Source organism: Marmota flaviventris, chromosome 1 (assembly GCF_047511675.1).
Source record: "Marmota flaviventris isolate mMarFla1 chromosome 1, mMarFla1.hap1, whole genome shotgun sequence".
In the NCBI taxonomy this organism is placed as follows: domain Eukaryota; kingdom Metazoa; phylum Chordata; class Mammalia; order Rodentia; family Sciuridae; genus Marmota; species Marmota flaviventris.
This window is the reverse complement of record NC_092498.1, coordinates 24,895,326-24,914,575: the sequence shown is the minus strand read 5'-3', so window position 1 is coordinate 24,914,575 and position 19,250 is coordinate 24,895,326. Positions and strand designations below refer to the sequence as shown.

Here is a 19,250-nt window from a genome sequence, read left to right as displayed (position 1 = left end):
ATTAGATAATGTTGTCTGAATATGAGATAGCTCATGAGTATAATTTTCTGGACTGACAATTTATTGTTTTATCATGAAAAATTTTAAACATTTTTGAAAATTGGAAGGATAATAGAAAATTCCCATGTAGCAGCTTCAATAACTATCAGTTTATAATCAATCTTTCTTATCTAAATTTCCATCCATACTCCACACCAAGATAATTTTGAAGCAAATCCAGAAAATAACATTACACGTGTAAATATTCAGCATGTGTCTTTAGCCCCATGTATGCTAGGCCAGCACTTTACCATGAGCTACACTCAAGGAACATTCTGGAAAAGGAAAAAAAAAAAAAGAGTACATGGCTGAGGATATGGCTCAAAAGAGAGTATATGATTTACACTGCTGCTTGTTGACTTTAACTACCAGTAGTTCTTCCACAGTGAAGTCCACTCCCAACCCCTGCTTTTTTTTGGTGCTGGGAATTGAACCCAGGGCCTTGTGCATGCGAGACACTCACTCACCAACTGAACTGTATATCCCCAGTCCAACCCCCTGCTTTTCTATATTGTCATACATATGGTGTTTTCAGAATTATTAACCTGTACCCCCTTAAGAAACTTTACCTAGGTCCTCAGTCTGCAGTCATTTACAAAGGTTAGCACCTTTACTGCCCACTGGTCTGTACAATTCTATTTCCTCTCGACAAGCTTTAAGCTTTGGAGATGTCCCATATTTGCCAACCTCTCTCAAACAACTGACAAATATGGAAATACTGTCTCACATTCCCTGATGGTATTACTCAGCTAAATTTAGTCAGGGAATGTTCTCCCAGTAATATAGTCCTTGTCTCTGAAGGCAGCCCTTGGTGTCTTGGAGAGTAGGGAGACAGAGTAGATGAATTAAGGAAACTTGGAAGAACTACATGCTTTATATAAACACTGGTAGTCCAGTACTACTTATATCTTCCTTGGCTTTCTACTTTCTTTTCAATTTCTTAAAACAAAAATGAAAACACTAGGCCAGGCACAGTGGCACATGCCTATAATCCCAGTGGCTCAGGAGGCTCAGGCAGGAGGATCACGAGTTCAAAGTCAGCCTCAGCAAAAGTGAGGCACTAAGCAACTCAGTGAGTCCCTGACTTTAAATAAAATACAAAATAGGGCTTGGGGATGTGGCTCAGTGGTCGAGAGCCCCTGAGTTCAATCCCTCGTACCTCTAAAAAAAAAAAAAAAAAACTGTCATTTCCTCTAGATTTCTGTTGTGGTAGTCAGTTGTGGATAAATTCAAAAGAAGTGACAGACATGAACTCCAGAGGTAAAGGGAGAACCATACATTCCTTCTTGGGATCCTCTTGGTAGTGGCTTGACTGCTTTGGTGACCAGTGCTGTTGTTTTAGGTTGGAATCCAGAGAACACTGATGCTCACGGTTCTGGGAATGAATACATTCCACGTACACAGGAGTCTCTCTTCCTTCTTCCAAGTACCTCCTTCTCCATCAAGTTTATCCTTGTATGCAATGAAATATTCCTTTAATTTAAGACTCCTTCCTCTTACCAGCTGTTCAATGACATCAAGAACACACCCCTTTTCAGTCTTTTTACAGGAGAGGATACTGATGGTTGTTTCCATTTGCTAAGGATCTGTTCTTGGAAGGACACTTTATTTGCTGGTAATATACGCCCCCAAAATCAGACCTACTTTGTTACATGCTCCAGATCTTGGCTCCAAGTTAGTAAAATGATTCACTTAAATCAGGGTTACACACGGTGGATATGCACAATAAATTTGAGGTGCTGATGCCATTCAAAAGCATAGGTGCCTTTATGTCTATGTACCTTACATTTTCAGTCATCGATCTTTAATCATTCCTTCCAAATATGTACATAAAAATTGCAAATTCTTTTTTAGTAATCTTGCTGGGAATAGTCCCAATGGGTGATTTGTGTTTCATGTAACTAAAATTTCTTGGCTTAACCAATACATTTAACAGATAATTTGTGGATAAATTCCAAAGAAGTGACAGACATGAGCTCCAGAAGTAAAGGGAGAACCATACATTCCCTTCTTGGGATCCTCTTGGTAGTGGCTTGACTACTTTGGTGAGACAACTTAGATAAGTTGTCTCTCTTTGGGGAGACAACTTAGATCTTAGATAAGTTAGGGTACAGTTAGCTGACCTGCACATATGGGAGAAAGATGGTAGTTCTACTTCCTCTAGATAATGCCATGCAGGAACACAAATAAGATTCTTTCAAATCTATAAGGCTCACAGGAAATATACTGTGAGGCCCTGAGCCATTAACGACAGGGTTCAGCTTTCAAAGCCATAGCTATAGAGAGGACATTTTTGACATTAACTAGAATACGCATTCCACATGCTATTTATTCAGTAGCTAGCAGGGCCAAATGAAGCATTCCACATTTTTCAATCCAGGATGCAACTTCTTGTGAAAAAAGCCGAATTCCTTAAACAGAGCAAAGTCAACTGGTTGTTCAGCAATGTACAGTTGGACTAGGCTTAAAGGTTTTATTGTTTAACCAAAACATGAGAGGGATGGCTAGGGAACTGTGCTGATCCCCAGGATTTGATAACCTCACTCCACTCTTTCACATTCACGTTTTTTGCTCTCCTAATAACATCTCTTTAGAGAGTAAGACCCTGAATACCATGGATTCAAGTAATGCTGGAAGGCCTGTTTCACTGATTGTAAATATCACTCTGTAGCTTGAGGAGTCAAGCCCGGGAGTGAAAAAGTTAAAAGTGACACAGTGAAGGAAAAGGCAGAGAAATGTCAGTCCCAACAATACTGCCAGATGTTATCAATGAGAGCCAGTTCAGTAGTCAGGGATATTAGCTCAAAGCCTAATTACCATAACATAATGTTTAATTCCACTTACATAAAACTCAAGAAAATAAACTATAGTAGCAGAAAGCAGATTGCTAGGGTGGGAGAGAACAGGAGAAAGCCATCACCTAGGGACTCTCGGGAAAATTGGTAGGTAAAGAATATGTGAACCATTGGGGGAGTGGGTACTGGGATAGAACCCAGGTGCTCTAAGACTGAGCTACATTTCCAGTCTTTTTATTTTTTAATTTTGGGAAGGGTCTTGCTAGGTTGCCTAGGCTGGCCTGGAACTTTTGATCCTCCTGCCTCAGCCTATTGAGTCACTGGAATTATAGGCGTGTACCACCATGCCTGATCCTATATGCTATCTTGACTGTGGCAATGGTATCATAGGTATATCATGTCAAAGCTTATTAAACTGTATACATTCTGTACAGTTTAGCCAGGCACAGTGGCACACACCTACAACCCTAGAGACTCCGGAAGTTAAAGCACAAGGACCACAAGACAAGGTTAGCTTCAGCAACTTAGTGAGACCCCATCTCAAAAAAAAAAAACAGTTGGGAATGTAGCTCAATGCAAAATGTCCCTGGGTTCAATCCACAGTAGCTTTGCCCCCCAAAGGTGCAGTTTATTGTCAATTATAGTTCAATAAAACCACATATATGTATACACTTAAAGCCTTATCATTAACAAAAATATATAGCTATATGTGTGTGTATATATATATATGTATGTACACATATATACATAAGTAAAAGACCAGCAGCTCTGTAGTTAAGAACAATCTAACTTAGGGGACCATGGAGGAGAAAAGCAAGCTTGCTTCTAGTTTACCATGAAGGAATGGCTTCCTTTTTTACCTTACTGAAGTGACATGAAAGGTGTGAAAAGCAGCATGAGGAGCTTTAGGGTGAACTAGAAGAATAAAGCCTGCAGAAAGCCACTTCCCTGCAGAGTCTATGGTACAGGGCAAGGGCTTGACCTTTCAACTCCATACCCAGCTGTCTATGAGGTACCAACTAAAGTTGCTTACTTAGCTGCTCTGACCAAATCATTTCAGAATTGGGAGGTAGTAAATGGAAGTAAAAACAAAGAAACACTGATTACATTTTAAAAATTTATTGTCTTTTTTTTTTGCAGTTGTTTTGTTGCTGTTCATTTGTTCTTGAGATGGCTACAACACCAGACAGAACAGTGCCCTCAAATCTAATGGCTGTGCAGGGCTGCACTCCTTTTAAACATTAAGATCTGTTTGGGCTCCCCACTTTGGCCCTTATCCCCACAAGAAGTCAGTTAGTTTCCACGCTTTTTAGTAAAATACAATTAGCCCTGTAAACACTTCTGCTTCTCCCACCCTATTTTTTTTCCTCATGTCTGTGGGTGAATAGTTTGCTAAGGAAAAAAAAGAAAGAAAAACTAAACAAAATACACATTTATATCCTATCCCCCCCCACCTCAATACCTCAATGTGGCTCTTCCCCCTCAAAGGCTGGATTCAGAGATTGAATAGGGTCAGGGTTGGGTTATACATAAATATGAATTTTGACCCTGGCTGGTCCTGAGTATCACTGACATGACCATGACATATAGAAGAATAGGCTTCTTGTCATAACAACTCAAGGCAGGAAGAACAGTTGGGGGAGGAATATTTCTATTCACGTGTGTTAAAGTTGGGAAGTGGAGGGGGAGTAGGAGAGGGAAAGAAGGTGAAACAATAGAAAATTCTCAGAGATGACCCTGACCCTTTACTTCCAACTGTAGCTATTTAAAATTCATTTGATTTCCCACATTTTCCCTAAGTGAATATTTTTGTTTCACATCAAGTCCTCACTTTTGTTTTTCTATGTGTACTGCACTTAGCGTGTTGTATCTGTGTATACCATTTGCTTATCAGGCGAATGTTTCAGTACTGGTTTCAATTTAGCTTTCCTTTTTATTTCCTTGAAATTGTTTTTCCTTTTAGAAACAAGTTCACCAGGAAACCAGCTCCCCTCCCACCACGCCGGACAGGCTGCAGCCATCTTTTTTAAACCGCGCTGATTTTCCCTCACACCCCCAAACAGGAACTCCTCAGGACGCCTGGGAAGGCTGGAGTCTCTCCCTGTCTGGGTTGGACACCCTGGGGGCAGTGAAGGCCCCTCTGCCGCGTCGGAGGTTTCTGATTGTGGGACACAGTCTGGGTTTTGTTTTCTTCCTGTCTTCTAATTAAAAAAGACATTCCTGACAAGAAGAAAGAAGACAGTCAATAACTGTGCCCAAGAAGCTAGTGAGCATTTTATAAAAGAAATCTCAAGGCAGAGGTTTCTATAATTGCTCAGGCATCACATTCTGTATTCTGTCATGATACCTGTTAAGGAAAAAAGCAGCAACAACAATAAAAAGTTAAATTTTTAAAAATCTATGATCTTAAGGGAACTTACTTTAATGAAATGCTGCTTGAGTGCATCTCCAATGCTGACTGGACTGTGGAAACAGGGATGTGTGGGTGGCATCAGGAAAAAGCCAAATGACGGGCCCAGGCCTTCCATTTCAAACCAACCAAAAAAGCTCCACTTTATTAAATAAAGACGTTTCATTACGATTTACTTTCTAAGAAGGCTTTGCCTATTAACAAAAGCTTTTAAACCACTGATTTAGACTCTATGGAAGGAGTATGTATAGTGTATTCGGATGTCATTTTTACTTGAATAACAAGTAGTTATTATAGAGGTGTTAAATGAAATTGTTAAAAAGTGAGGACACCGACACCAGAATGTCAACACTTGAATTACGGCTCCATCAGTTACTAACTGACACAATTAGGCAAACTGTTAAACATCTCTGAACTTGAGATCCTCATATGTAAAATGAGAATAGTAGTAACTAACCTAGAGGATTGAATGAGGATTTCTTAGTTAATACATAAAGATATAATACATAATATATAAAGAATGCATAGTAGTATGAGATACCTAGAAAGTGCTCAATAAATGCAGCTATGAACATCTATAGCTGTCCATGAACAACACTTTGAGGTGCATCACTGTTATTAGAAACACATGTAAAACTCAATGATCCCAGATTATATTACTCATTAAAAAAAACAAAGTTTAAAATAAATTTTGATGTGGCAAGTCACTGCTGAATGTCACTTTGAGTTATTAATGCATTTACCACAAAAACTACAGGTCAGGGCCCCAGATTCAGAGAGAATTGCCTTCTAGGAGAATAAACTCTCCTTAATATGTCAAAGGGGCTTAATATGTCAAAGGGTGCCCATTGTGGTGACACACCCCTGTAATCCCAATGGCTTGGGAGGCTTAGACAGGAGAATCATGAGTTCAAAACCAGTCTAAGCACTAGCACTTACTGTGAGGCACTAAGCAACTCAGTGAGACCCTGTCTCTAAATAAAATATGAAATAGGTCTGGGGATGTGGCTCAGTAGTTGAGTACCCCTGATTTCAATCCTCAGTACCAAAAAAACAAAGAAACAAAAAACCTAGCACCCAAATTCTACTACCAAGATTTTCCTCAGCTAAGCTTTTTGCTTTGCTTTGTAATAAGCAGACAGGAAACAGGAGGAGAAAAACAATGGCCAAAGCGGCTACTTCTTTCCTGTACCACCTGCTGGTCAAGGCACAGCATTTCAGTATTAAAAAAAAAAAAAGGCAGTAAGAACAAGCTCCATGCTCATCATATCTGGAAGGTCAGTCCTAGGAGGATGGTGTCATGTTATCAAAGTCAACTTCTGGCCAGCACTGTTTCCATCAGTAGCCAGGTTAAAGGTAAAGATACTTATTTGTTACCACATTCATTATAGTAGTTATTTTGTTATTCAAGTAAAAATGACATCCGAATACACTAGAATTATATGGCTGCCATAGCTCAAAAAATGAGGGCCCTGTATTCCCCAGTTGTGTGGCACAGTTAAACTCTTTAAGTCTTTTTCTTAGTCTAGCTACATGACTGGTCCCATGATGGGCATTAAACTTCTCCCCATCCCCAAACCTCCTGAAAGCTCAGGAAAAGGTGGAAGCACATACTACTCACCTGGGTGACAGGCACAGTGCAGGAGTGTGAGCTATCGAAACAATCTGGTGAAGTCTCGCAAGGCCCAGCAAACTTGCTTACATTCCTCAGCACTAGAAGAGAAAAGGCAGGTGGTCCTTGACTGAGGAGAGAGACATATTCTATAAAGAACTAACCATGACACTGAGGCACACTGAGGATGGTCCCAACTCTTTGAGGAGTGTCCACTGTCTCTTGATTCTGCTTCAGATCTTTTTGTAATCCAAGGTAAAAACAGACTATTATAAATGAGAACAATGATAAACTTGGCGGTCCTTGAAGAGCAGACTTTGGAGACAAATTGCCTGAGGTTGAATCTTGGCCATGCTGTATCCTTGGGCGAGTTACCAATCTTTGCCTCAGTCTCCTCATCTGTTATCTACCTCATGCTGTCCAGAGAATTCGATTTGTTCATATAGGTAAAATGCTTATTTTAACAGCATGGTGAAGAAAGCAGCATTCAAAAAACACCAGCTGCCACATCAACACTTTGCTGAAGTCCCTGACACATATACAAGAAATTTAGAACCCCCAAAATAAAACAGCAAGCATGTTCACTTAAGGCTCTGGTCACTGAACTTTGAACCACACTACAACAGAGTTAGATACCCTGATTTATTCATTCTCTCCCAAAGGCAGATTATTTTTACAAAGACCAGTCCAGCAACTAAGTCTCTATCAGTTATAGATTTTCTAATTAACAGGCCACTCAGAGTCTCTTCCTATGGGGGGAGGAGGAGGGAAGAGGAAGGAGTTTAAGGTGTGTAGAAAGGGAGAAAGAGGGAGCAGAACTTGGTCTTCAGGCAAACACTGGTGGACAAACAGTAAGAAGAGTCCAATATTCACCTGCTTTTTTTCAAAAGGTTCCCTTTATCCAAAGCTGTCACCAGGAAACCCACTGATGCCAGCTTTATTCTTTTGTGTCATGTCTTCATAAGTTTTTGCTAACTGAATCTCGGGCTAAGTTAAAACAGTGAAAAAGGCAGCACTTTCTAACATGCCTACCCTTCTGTGGAGCGCTTTCCCTTCTGAAAACTCAGGAATCAGGGTCTATGCCTAGGATTCAATTCTCTCTTATAATGGCTGAACACCAGAGGAAGGAACTGCTAACAGTAACCCAACAGAGAAGAAGATGAAATCTGAGTAATTTCTTTGAGTATCTACATCTAGATTTTCCTACCCATTGTAAGGTTGGTCTGAAACATTAACCCATTCAGTCCCAAGTTTTCAATTCTATATAGAACAATGGGACATAATGAATTAAGAACCTTGATTTAGACATATATTCATGATTTGATCCAACATAATATTCTAGAGACTTTCCTGTAGTCTCTCTCCATCCTAAGAATGTAATGAAAATGAGAAAGGTCTTCTGGTTTTATTGGCAATCTGCCACTTCCTTTTTGTGGGTTTAATAAAGTTCAATAAAAACATTGTACTTCCCAGTCTATGTCATTCATGCTCCCAATGTCAGGAGAGAGGAAGACCCAAGTGAGGCTGCTGTGTGATGTGCTATGACGAGGGCTAAGACAATAAGAAACCCTGACAGCTGAAGACTCAGGATTCTTTAACTGTCCTGATGTCCTACATGTTTAAGAAATTTAATCCCTTTCAACCCAAGATCTTGGTTTAATCTCAAAGAGAAATAACTCCATCATTCGCTTTTTTTTTTTTTAAACCAGGGATTGAACCCAGAGGTGCTTAACCACTGAGCCATACTCCACCCAAGTCCTTATATTTTATTTTGAGAGTCTCATTAAATTGCTGAGGCTGGCCTTGAACTTGTGATCCTCCTGCTTCAGTTGCTGGGATTACAGGTATGTGCCATCATGCCCGGCTTCTTGTTAGCCTCTTTTGTGGTACATGAGAAAGGGTATTGAAACCAAAAATACAAGTACAGGAGAACTGTGATAAACAAAGCAAAATGAGGGGTGAGTCACAGTGTTTTAAATCAGCTCCATTTCTGCTCCTGACCCTATCAATGATTGTATGGGTGTCAAGAGCTTTAGCCAAATGTTGAACTTACAGAGCCCTTGGTGAATAAACCCACAGAAATGGATCAAAATTCTCCTGGAATGCTAGCACTATTTTTTGGTTCCTGCCTCAGTCCTTCTGACATTTGTTAGTTCATGGTTTCTAATCATATTTATTTTTTGAACTGCCTTTATTTTTCTAGGTTCTGTTTTTTGCTAGTCCACAATTCCAATCATTCTACCATACTTCTGAATACTTTCATAGTCACTATTTCTTAAGCCTCGTCACTCTAGGGGTGTACTGAGAAATGCAACCCTTTTGATCTGATGCCCTGGTATGGAGAATAACCAAGCTCTCACTGATGACCTGACCAAGGAGACACCTCCTACTGGCCTCTAGTTCCAATGTCAATTCTTTCCATGTTCAACATCTTTTAGCTTAAAGACCTATATGTAAATGGTACTGTCACAATAAGATAAAGAAAGGAAAATGATGGCATGATTTTTTCTGTTCCAATTACTCTTTGACAGAGATAGGGTCATCTGGTGTTTGGAAAGCAAGAACGATATTCTAGAATGAAAGGTCCCAGCTTTCTTCACATTGACCAACTTAAAATGCCAGGGAAGTAATTGCCAGTACCATTTGAAAAGCAGGCTTGGACTTGCTGAAATGAAACTGAACCAGTTCACCCTCCCTGTTAAGATGGCAAACAAAGCAGCATGTTGAGGCAGGACTTACAGGACCTTAAAACCAAAAGGGAGACTGAGTCATGCAGAGGTTCAAGGGCAACAGGCATACCAGAGAAAGAGAGGACGTGAGCCATTTCAAACCCTCTTTCTTATACCTTAACATTACCTCTTACTTCTGTTCATTTCCCACCATTATGTCACAGTCTACTACAGCAGGAGCTGTAAAACTTGTTTTACAATGAAAGATCAGGTAGACAACCTAGGTAGTGTACTTTATTTTCCCATATCACAGGACCAAGATTACAGATATTTTTTTGTTTACAGTCTTGTTTTAGGTACTTTTCCTTGCCCCTTTCCTTAAACAAGGGAATAATATCCACGACCTTGATTTCCAACTTAAACTATTGCTCTATCTGTCATATACTAACCCTGTCAAGAGAATTTGGGTTTGGTGGAGACTTATTCCATAATGTGTGGGTGGCTGCCTTAGAGCTGGCAAGAGACACGCCTCAGCTAGTCTTGCAAGTATACAACGGCATTTTGGCAGATTCTTTTTTAAGAAGAAAGGAGTTAAAAGTCACTGATCACCTACTATGTGCAAGCTCTTCTTTAGATTTCCATTTGCTATTTCACAATAACCTTATGTGCTAGGTAGTACTAACCCTGTACTACAGAATTAACTAAAGTTTCAAGTAACAGGGTAGTGAGGCAAGATTCAAAATAACGTATTTGACTCTTCAGCTCAATCCTTTGAGGCTTTTCCCTCCTAGGCTCTCATTTGCTTAGAAATTAGAGCCAATATGATTGTGCCCTTCTACTGACCAGCACTACATGGAATAAAGCAAAACAGAAGCAGAGAGAAGCATCTGTTATACTACTTTCATCTGCAACAGCTTATAGGTAGAGTATTACTTTAACTGGGAAGACTCATAGTTAAAAAAGAAACCAAATAATTGTGTAAGGTCATCCCAGTCAATATATGTCTACCTGGTGGAGGGAAAATCCCCACTCTAGCAAAATGTGTCACAAAGGTTGTCATGTTATTTTTCAGTCATGCATGTCACTTGATCTATAGTTAAATATCACTCACTTCTAGGGCATGAAGTTAAGCCACTTAATAAGCTACAAATAATAATAATGTTAAAATCCCAAAGCTACTCCATGGTTTGGGATTTTAACATTAACAAAAATTTGGGGTATACAAAAGGAAAAAAAAGGAAATTGTTTTTAAAATGACATTAAGAAATCAATTCTCAGGCTGCGGTTGTGGCTCAGCAATAGAGTGCTTGCCTAGCAATGCGGGGCCCTGGGTTCGATCCTCGGCAACACATGAAAATAAATCAGTAAAAGGTATTGTGTACAACCACAATGAAAAAATAAAAAAATATTTAAAAAGAAAGAAATAAATTCTCAGACCAAGGGTGTAGCTCAGTGGCTACACCCTTGCTTAGCATGTATGTATAAGGCCCTGGGTTCAATACCTAGCACCTAGCACCACACACACACACACACACACAAAAAAAAAAACACCTCCCTCCCCTTCCATCCTGGTCCTATGTATAATTTTCCAGAAATTTACTATACATGAGGTAGCATATATATACAAACACATATACATACAGACATATAGTACAATAAAAAACTACAAAAAAATTGATGAAAGACATTAGCCAGGCATTACACACTTGTAATCCCAACAACTCAGGAGGCTTAAGCAAGAGGCTCACAAGTTTCAGACCAGCCTCAGCAATTTGGCAAGATCCAGTCTCAAAATAAATATATAAATAGGACTGAGGGGTATAGCCAGTGATAAATCACCCTGGGTTCAATCCCTAGTAAGAAATAAATAGATAGATAGATAGATAGTCAGTCAGTCAGTCAGTCTGGGGACACTAGAGATCAACATGAAAAAGGAAAAAAACTGGGTCACTACCAAACATCACATACAAAAACTAAGTCATAACAAGACCTAAAGTTATAACTCTTAGCACAAAATCTAGGGGGAAAACTTCATGACATTTTATTTGTCAATGACTCTTGGATATGACAACAAAAGTACAGGCATAGTGGTGCACACCTGTAATCCCAGTGGCTTGGAAGGCTGAGGCAGGAAGATCACCAGTTCAAAGCCAGCCTCAGCAAAAAACTAGATGCTAATAAGCAACTCAGACCCTGTCTCTAAACAAAATACAAAATAGGGCTAGGAATGTGGCTCAGTGGTTGAATGCCCGAGTTCAATCCCCAGCACCTGATCCCCCAAACTTAAAACTTCTGTGCATCAAAGGACACAATCAGCAAGATGCAAAGGCAGACTATAGAATGGGAGAAAATGTTGTATGCAAATCTGATATACCTGATAAGGAGTTAATGTCCCAAATATATATAAGGAACTTCTTCTACAATCTAATGACAAAAGATACCTAATTTAAAAGTGGTCAAGGAACCTGAATAGACATTTCTCCAAAGAAAATATACAGATGGCTAATATGCATATGAAAAAATACTCAACATCGTTCATCAAAACCACACCAAGATGTTTATGTCATACTACAAGAGAGATGCCAAGGTGGCTGCCATTAAAGAAACAAAATAACAAACATTGACAAGGATGTGGAGAAGGTAAAAGCAATGCTGGTGAGAAATAATAATGGTGCAGCTGTTAGGAAACAGTATATGATGGGTCCTCAAAAAATTAAAAATAAATTCACCATCGGACACAGCAACTTCACTTGTGTGCATAAATCCAAAAGAAATAAAAGCAAAATCTCAAAGACATTTCTACATTTGTTTATGGCAGGATTATTCACAAAAGCTAAGAGGCTGGAAACAACATAAATGTGTCCTACAGAAGAATAGAATTATAAAACACATGCATATAAAAATATTATTTAGCCTTAAAAAAAGGAAGGAAATTCTGGTACATATAACATGGCTGACCTCTAAGGACATAAAAAATAAGCCACATGAGGTAGTCAAACTCAAAGAAACATCAAATAGGCTGATGGCTGCTAGGAATTGGGGGAAGCAGAGAAAAGGGAATTGTTACTTAGTGGGCACAGTTTCCATTTTATAAGATAAAAAAATATTGGAGATATGTTTAGATTGTTTTGCAACCTATTTCTTTTTTGGGTGAGAGCTACTGGGGATTAAACCTAGGGGCACTTTATCACTGAGCTACATCCCCAGTCCTTCTTGTTTTTTGAGACAGAATCTCACTAAATTTCCCAGGCTGGCCTCCAACTTGTGAGCCTCTTGCTAAGCCTCTTTCTAAGTTGCTGGAATTACAAGTGTGTGCCATCACATACGGAAATATGAACATACTGAGCTGCACATTTAAAAATGGTTAAGCAGGGCTTGGGCTCAGTGGTAGAGCACTCACCTGGCACACGTGAGGCACTGGGTTCGATCCTCAGCACCACATAAAAATAAAATAAAGATATTGTGTCCATCTACAACTAAAAAATACATATTAAAAAAATAATAAACATGGCTAAGCACTCAAATGCATTCCTACACATGAGTGAGGAATTCACTGAAAGAGAATTAGGAAAACTGCCCCATTCACAATAGCCACACACAAAAAACTGGGTTATCAATCTAACAAAAGAAGTGAAAGACCTCTACAATGAAAACTATAGAACACTAAAGAAAGAAATTGAGGAAGACCTCAGAAGATTTCTCATGCTCTTAGATTAGGCTGAAGCAGAAGGATCTCAAGTTCAATGCCAGCCTCAGAAAAAGTGAGGCACTAAGCAACTCAGTGAGACTCTGTCTCTAAATAAAATACAAAATAGGGCTGAGGATGTGGCTCAGTGGATCAGTGGCTGAGAGCCGCTGAGTTCAATCCCTGGTACAAAAAAAAAAAATAAAAAAAATCCCAATGATATTCTTCATAGAAACAGAAAAAGCAATCATAAAATTCATTTACAAAAAATAAGAGACCCAGAATAGCCAAAGCAATCTTTAGCAAGAAAAATGAAACAGGAGGCACCACAATACCAAACCTTAAATTATACTACAGAGCCATAGTAACAAAAACAGCATGGTGTTGGCATCAAAACAGACATGTAGACCAATGAGAATAGAAGACACAGAGACAAACCCACATAAATACAGTTATCTCATAGTAGACAAAGTCACCAAAAAAAAAAAAAAAAAAAATACATCAGAAAAAAGACAGATTCTTCAACAAATGGTGCTGAGAAAACTGGAAATTCATATGTAACAAAATGAAATTAAACGTCTATCTCTCACCCTGCACAAAAATCAACTCAAAGTGGACCAAAGACAGGCACTAGAACAGAGACCCTGGGCCTAATGGAAGAAAAAGTAGGCTCAAGTCTTCACCATGTCAGCTTAGGAACTGACTTAGGAAGTCAACTTAACAAGACTCCTAAAGTGCAAGAAGTAAAATCAAAAATCAATAAATGGGATGGACTCAAACTAAAAAGTTTCTTCTCAGCAAAGGAAACAATCAATAATGTGGAGAGCCTACAAAATGGGAAAAAAATCTTTACCACATGCACCTCAGATAGAGCATTAATTTCCATAAGAACTCAAAAAACTCAACACCAAAAACAACAAACAACCCAATCAATGGGCTAAGGAACTGAACCGACACTTTGCAGGAAGAAGAAATACAATCAACCAACAAATATATGAAAAAATGTTCAACATTTTTAGTAATTTGAGAAATGCAAATCAAAACTGAGATTCCAATTCACCCCAGTCAGAATGACAATCATCAAGAATACAAGAAACAAAAAATGTTGGCAAGGATGTGGAGGGAAAGGGAAAAGGTACACTCAGACATTGCTAGTGTGACTGCAAATTGGTGCAATCACTATAGAAAGCAGTATGGAAATTTCCTAAGAAAACTTGGAAAGAAATCACCATTTGATCCAGTTATCACACTCCTCGGTCTATATCCAAAGGACTTAAAATCAGCATACTACAGTGATACAGCTTAATTCACAATATCTAAATTATGGAACCAACCTAGGTGCCCTTCAACAGATGAATGGATAAAGAAATTGTGATAGATATTCCCAATGAAATATTGCTCAGTCTCAAAGAAGAATGAAATTATGGCATTTGCCAGTAAATACAAGGATGTGGAGAATATTATGCTAAGTGTAATAAGTCAATCCAAAGAACTAAAGGCCGAATGTTTTCTCTGATACGTGGATGTTAATTCACAATAGGGGAGGGGACAGAGGTATTTTGAACTAGACAAAGGGAGTGAAGGGGGTGAGGGGATTTTGGGAGAGGAATGATAGTAGAATGAATCAGCCATTATTACTCCATGAGCATATATGATTATGTGACCTGTGTAACTCTATATAACATACAACCAGATGAATGAGAAGTTATACTCCACTTATGTATGATGTGCCAAATGCATTCTGTCATGTATAATTAATCAGAACAAATTAAAAATATGTAAAAATGGTTAAGATGATAAATTTTAAGTTATATATTTTATTATAAAAATTGTTTCAAAAGTTCAAATTGGGTTATGTGATACCATTAGCTTCCTTTACAAAATGTTTTGTATATTTTTTGTACCATCACATGTGCATTGTCGGAGTCTGTAAACAAGTCAAAATAACACCTGGCATTTTGCCAGGGGAATGTTAGAGTTCGTAAACAAGTCTGGATGGTGCCTGGCAAAATGCCAGAGGGAGTGGTTTGAGAAGTAACAAAAGCGAGCCATTAAGTGTGGAGATTCCTTATTGGTTGACTGATGTATCTAGTTTATGCTAATTAGATAAGCTGTGTGGAATGTATAAATACTGCTCCTGTCCTGCAATAAACGGCTCCTATTCCTGCTGTATCAACGTACACAAGTTGTTCGTCACCCCCCAGTTATTTTGCTGCAGCCGGACTGCGGCAGTGCATCTTTTTCTTTTTTAGTGACTATTTACTAGTACAGTCATACCATTAATTATTAAACATGGCAATTAAAATATTTCCAATTTTTTTTTTCACAATTGCCAATCTCACTTCAACACTTATTCTCTGACCTTATCTTTCCATACTTGTTTAAGCCATTGCCTGAAATTTATTAAAAATTCTAAAGACTGTTCTTGCAAAAAGAAGTATCAGGGCAAGATAAGACAGTTATAAAATCCAATTTAAATTGCTGCCATTAATATTATTGAAGACCATACAAGTCTTATAGATTTTGACTCAGTGATTATATTTTAAGACAAATATTCGAAGGAAGAAAAATGCTACATCTTCGAATATTCTACATCTTTTAAACAATCTTTATAAAATATATATAACTTAAAATTTATCATCTTAACCATTTTTATATATTTTTTAATTTGTTTTTAAATGGCACTGGGGATTGAACCCAGAAGAACCTGACACTGAGCTACTTCCCTACTTTCTTTCTTTTTTTTTTTTTTGAGACAGGGTCTCATTAAGTTGCCCAAGCTAGCCTCAAACTTGCAATCCTCCTGCTTCAAGCCTCCTGAGTAGCTGGGATGAGAGGTATTACAAATCACGTCTAGATACAGTTCTGTTATTATCTCTAACACCAAAAAATAAATAAATAAAAATAATCTAACTACCCATTAATAAAAAAATTAAAAGGAAATCAAGTAACACCTTTATGGATATAAGATGGTAATTAGGAAGACCATTAAATAGGTTTACTATTCACAATCAAAATACACACACAAAAACTTTAACTAAGCTATAATCCAGAAATTGTGATCAAGTAGCTGGCTCAGGGTCCTAAACAACATCCCAGAGAGATGTTTTATGTATACAACTGTGAAATTAGAATTTGAATATCTTTAGGCATGGGGAAAATTCTCATTCACTGCAGTCTACATTACCCTTTAATACTTTATAACCAATGCTTCACCTATTCAGGAATCTGCATTTTTTTTAAAAAAACATACAATTGAACCCAGTGCTTTAGGCATGCTAGGCAAGCACTATACCACTACGCTACATCACCAACTCACAATCAGTGTTCTTTTTTGGGGGTGGTGAGGGGGAGGTAGCAGGGATCGAAATCAGGGCACTTGACCACTAAGCTACATCCCCAGCCCCGTTTTGTATTTTATTTAGAGACAGGTTCTTACTACGTTGCTTAGCTCCTCGATTTTGCTGAGGCTGCCTTTGAACTCAAGATCCTCTTGCCTCAGCCTCCAGAGCCGCTGGGATTACAGGGGGTACACCACTGTGCCCATCCAACAGCATTCTTGATCCCTGAACATGGACTAAAAGGGACTCAGAAAGGTAAACACTGATCTCCTGATTGCATTTTTCTTTTGGGAGAGGTAGTGCCTCCTCTTATTCTTAAACCAGTTTAGTTGATATGTATGATGTAAGTGATATAGAAATATATAGTATGGTGATATTCCCCCCAGATTGGTTTTTAATGCCAACTTGTGCAGTCTCAGACTAAAAGAAACTAAATTGTGAATTTACAATAGCACAGAAGAAACATAGATGTTTTATCCACATACCCCAGATGCTATTCACACTTGTTTCACAAGCCTCTGGCGTCACTCACCTAGTGACTTGCTTGTGGAAGTCTGTAAGTTGTTTGTGTGTCACTGTAACAGCTCCCACAGTTGTCTCCTTTGGCAAACCTTTCAAAGAATTCTCTAACCATCGACAAAAGGTCTGTATAAGGAAAAAGGATAAGAATCTTAAAAGGAGACAGGGTTTACATGTCTGAGACTTTATAGGTATAGGCAAAACCCCACAGGTTTTCCTTAGCATTTTCCCCCTAGACTTGAAACAAGTAAAGGAATTAACAAAGCACTATCTTTATGCCCTCAAATGCTCTGGGTTGATATAGTCTGCAAATGCAAGCCTAGACTTCCCTTCAGAGGGGGGGCAGGCATGATTTCAGATGAAGTCCTTCTACACTTTGGAAGTGAAGCCTTTTCTATATAAGCCATTATTCTGTTTCTGTCATTAAACTTACACAATATTTAAAAAAATGAACAGATGTCACAAAACTCCAGAGCCTATATAGAAAAAAATTCAAAATAAAATTTCAGATATAAGGAAGAGTAGGAACAAAATGTATACAAAATAAGTAAAGGGACAGTTCACTTAGGTCAACTGTGTACTTTCCTAAAGAGCTTTTTTATCAATATTAAAAATATTATCCTGTGGTCAGTACTCAAACTACTTGGACATAACTGTATAATGCTCTGGCTAGATACATCAGTAAGAAATAATACAATTCCCCAAAGTGATTGAATATTGGAATAATCTGCAACTCACTATAACTGATACATGGGATCTCTTATGAGGGAAAAAATTTCTTACTGGCTAGTCACATATGCTTTCAATGCTTTGTACTTACTTCTGGTAATACACAGTACAAACCTCATGAGAGGTTTATTTAGACATAAATATGATAATAAGTTATTTTTCTTCTCTGGGCCCTTTCAACTACCAATTAAACTTAGCAATATGCCTAAATTTGGTTCTAAGGGACATATGCAAAAGGGCTTGTTTCGAAGTTATGGTAGGCTTCAAGGAACCAAAGTCTATTAAGTTTAAGAATTAGGAGAATAGGTTGCTTATGAAAGAATCTTACCGGTCTGTCAACCTGCATGATCTCCCAGAGCACTTCAGCCACATCTGGTAAGGTATAGGGGGGGAGACAAAAGCAACATGTATGGAGCAGCTGGCTTACAAGCTGTTGTCCAAGCTGGTTCATCACCTGTCCAATTAGTTCTTTTCGTAATTCAAAGTCTTCTTCATGCTGTAACAAAGCAGGAGTGTCAGATGACTGTGGTTCTAGTTTCCACTTTCCAAAGAACAAGAACTCACTCTCCATTAGTCTAGTAAGTACTCTTTACCATGGAAAAAAGTACATTATGTGACAGCTGAATTCATAATGACCATTAAATATTTTGTCATTAGGAAGAAAATATGAGTTTAATATGAGGGAAATGGAATCATAGGTATCTGATGAGATTAATATTAATGATTTGATTTTTCAGGATTAGAAGGCAGAAGAGAAACAATGGTTAAGAATTAAGATTAGCATTTTTCCCCCGTGAAAAGTAACTCATGTCCTTGTTTTCATCTCCCATGTTCACCTCCCTGTCTTGTTCCTTGCTTATTTCCTTTTAAAATAAACCTTGATTACTTTTTACTTATTAGTTCATTCACATATTTCTTCTTTACTTTCAATCCTACTCAACATCTAGACAAATTTACCTTTGAAAATCTTATGAACCACTTCACTACATAGCCAAACAGGTTTATTCATTGTCTACTAGCATACTTCGTGCTATTCTGACTTTTCCTGATCACAGTTTATATACCAATTAGACTATCCTCCTCTCTAATCCATCAAAGTTCTATCTCTATCTTATGGCTTTAAGTTTCTTCTTTTTAAGACAGTTACCCCAACTAATTTCTGTCCAGAACCTTCCCTATTCTGACTCATAGCAATCATGACTTTTATCACTCATCTCTATGTCTATTTATCTCTTCAACTAGACACCAAATATTTTGGAAACAGGGACAGTTTTAGACTGCTTTGTCTACAAGATGCCTAAGGCACTTAGCACAGCTGCCTTAGATCTGGAGTTAATAATCCAGGGGGTGAATGATCAACTATGATATATGTCTGGTAATACAGATCAAATATGGACCTACTAGCATACTGGTTTTCCCCTAAAAAGTGAGGAAGAGATGATAATCTGTTA

The 19,250-nt window shown here is 38.2% G+C and overlaps 1 protein-coding gene across 3 annotated transcripts in view; it reads right to left on the bottom strand.

Annotated features, from left to right (window-relative positions):
- Positions 1-3,937: 3,937 nt before the first annotated feature.
- The window catches only part of LOC114108189 (transportin-3), an 86,146-nt gene continuing 70,833 nt past the window's right edge, over positions 3,938-19,250 (bottom strand). For 2 of the 3 annotated variants that reach the window (XM_071612033.1, XM_071612036.1), the window contains exons 20-23: positions 18,128-18,295; positions 17,084-17,196; positions 6,866-6,957; positions 3,938-5,054 (exon numbers count right to left, since the gene is read on the bottom strand). In XM_071612033.1, the coding sequence (XP_071468134.1) occupies positions 6,897-6,957; positions 17,084-17,196; positions 18,128-18,295 (342 nt within the window). In that variant the 3' untranslated portion in view covers positions 3,938-5,054; positions 6,866-6,896. Of the gene's footprint in view, positions 5,055-5,254; positions 5,298-6,865; positions 6,958-17,083; positions 17,197-18,127; positions 18,296-19,250 lie in introns of all 3 variants that reach the window. The other variant, XR_011707554.1, reaches the window with a different exon arrangement.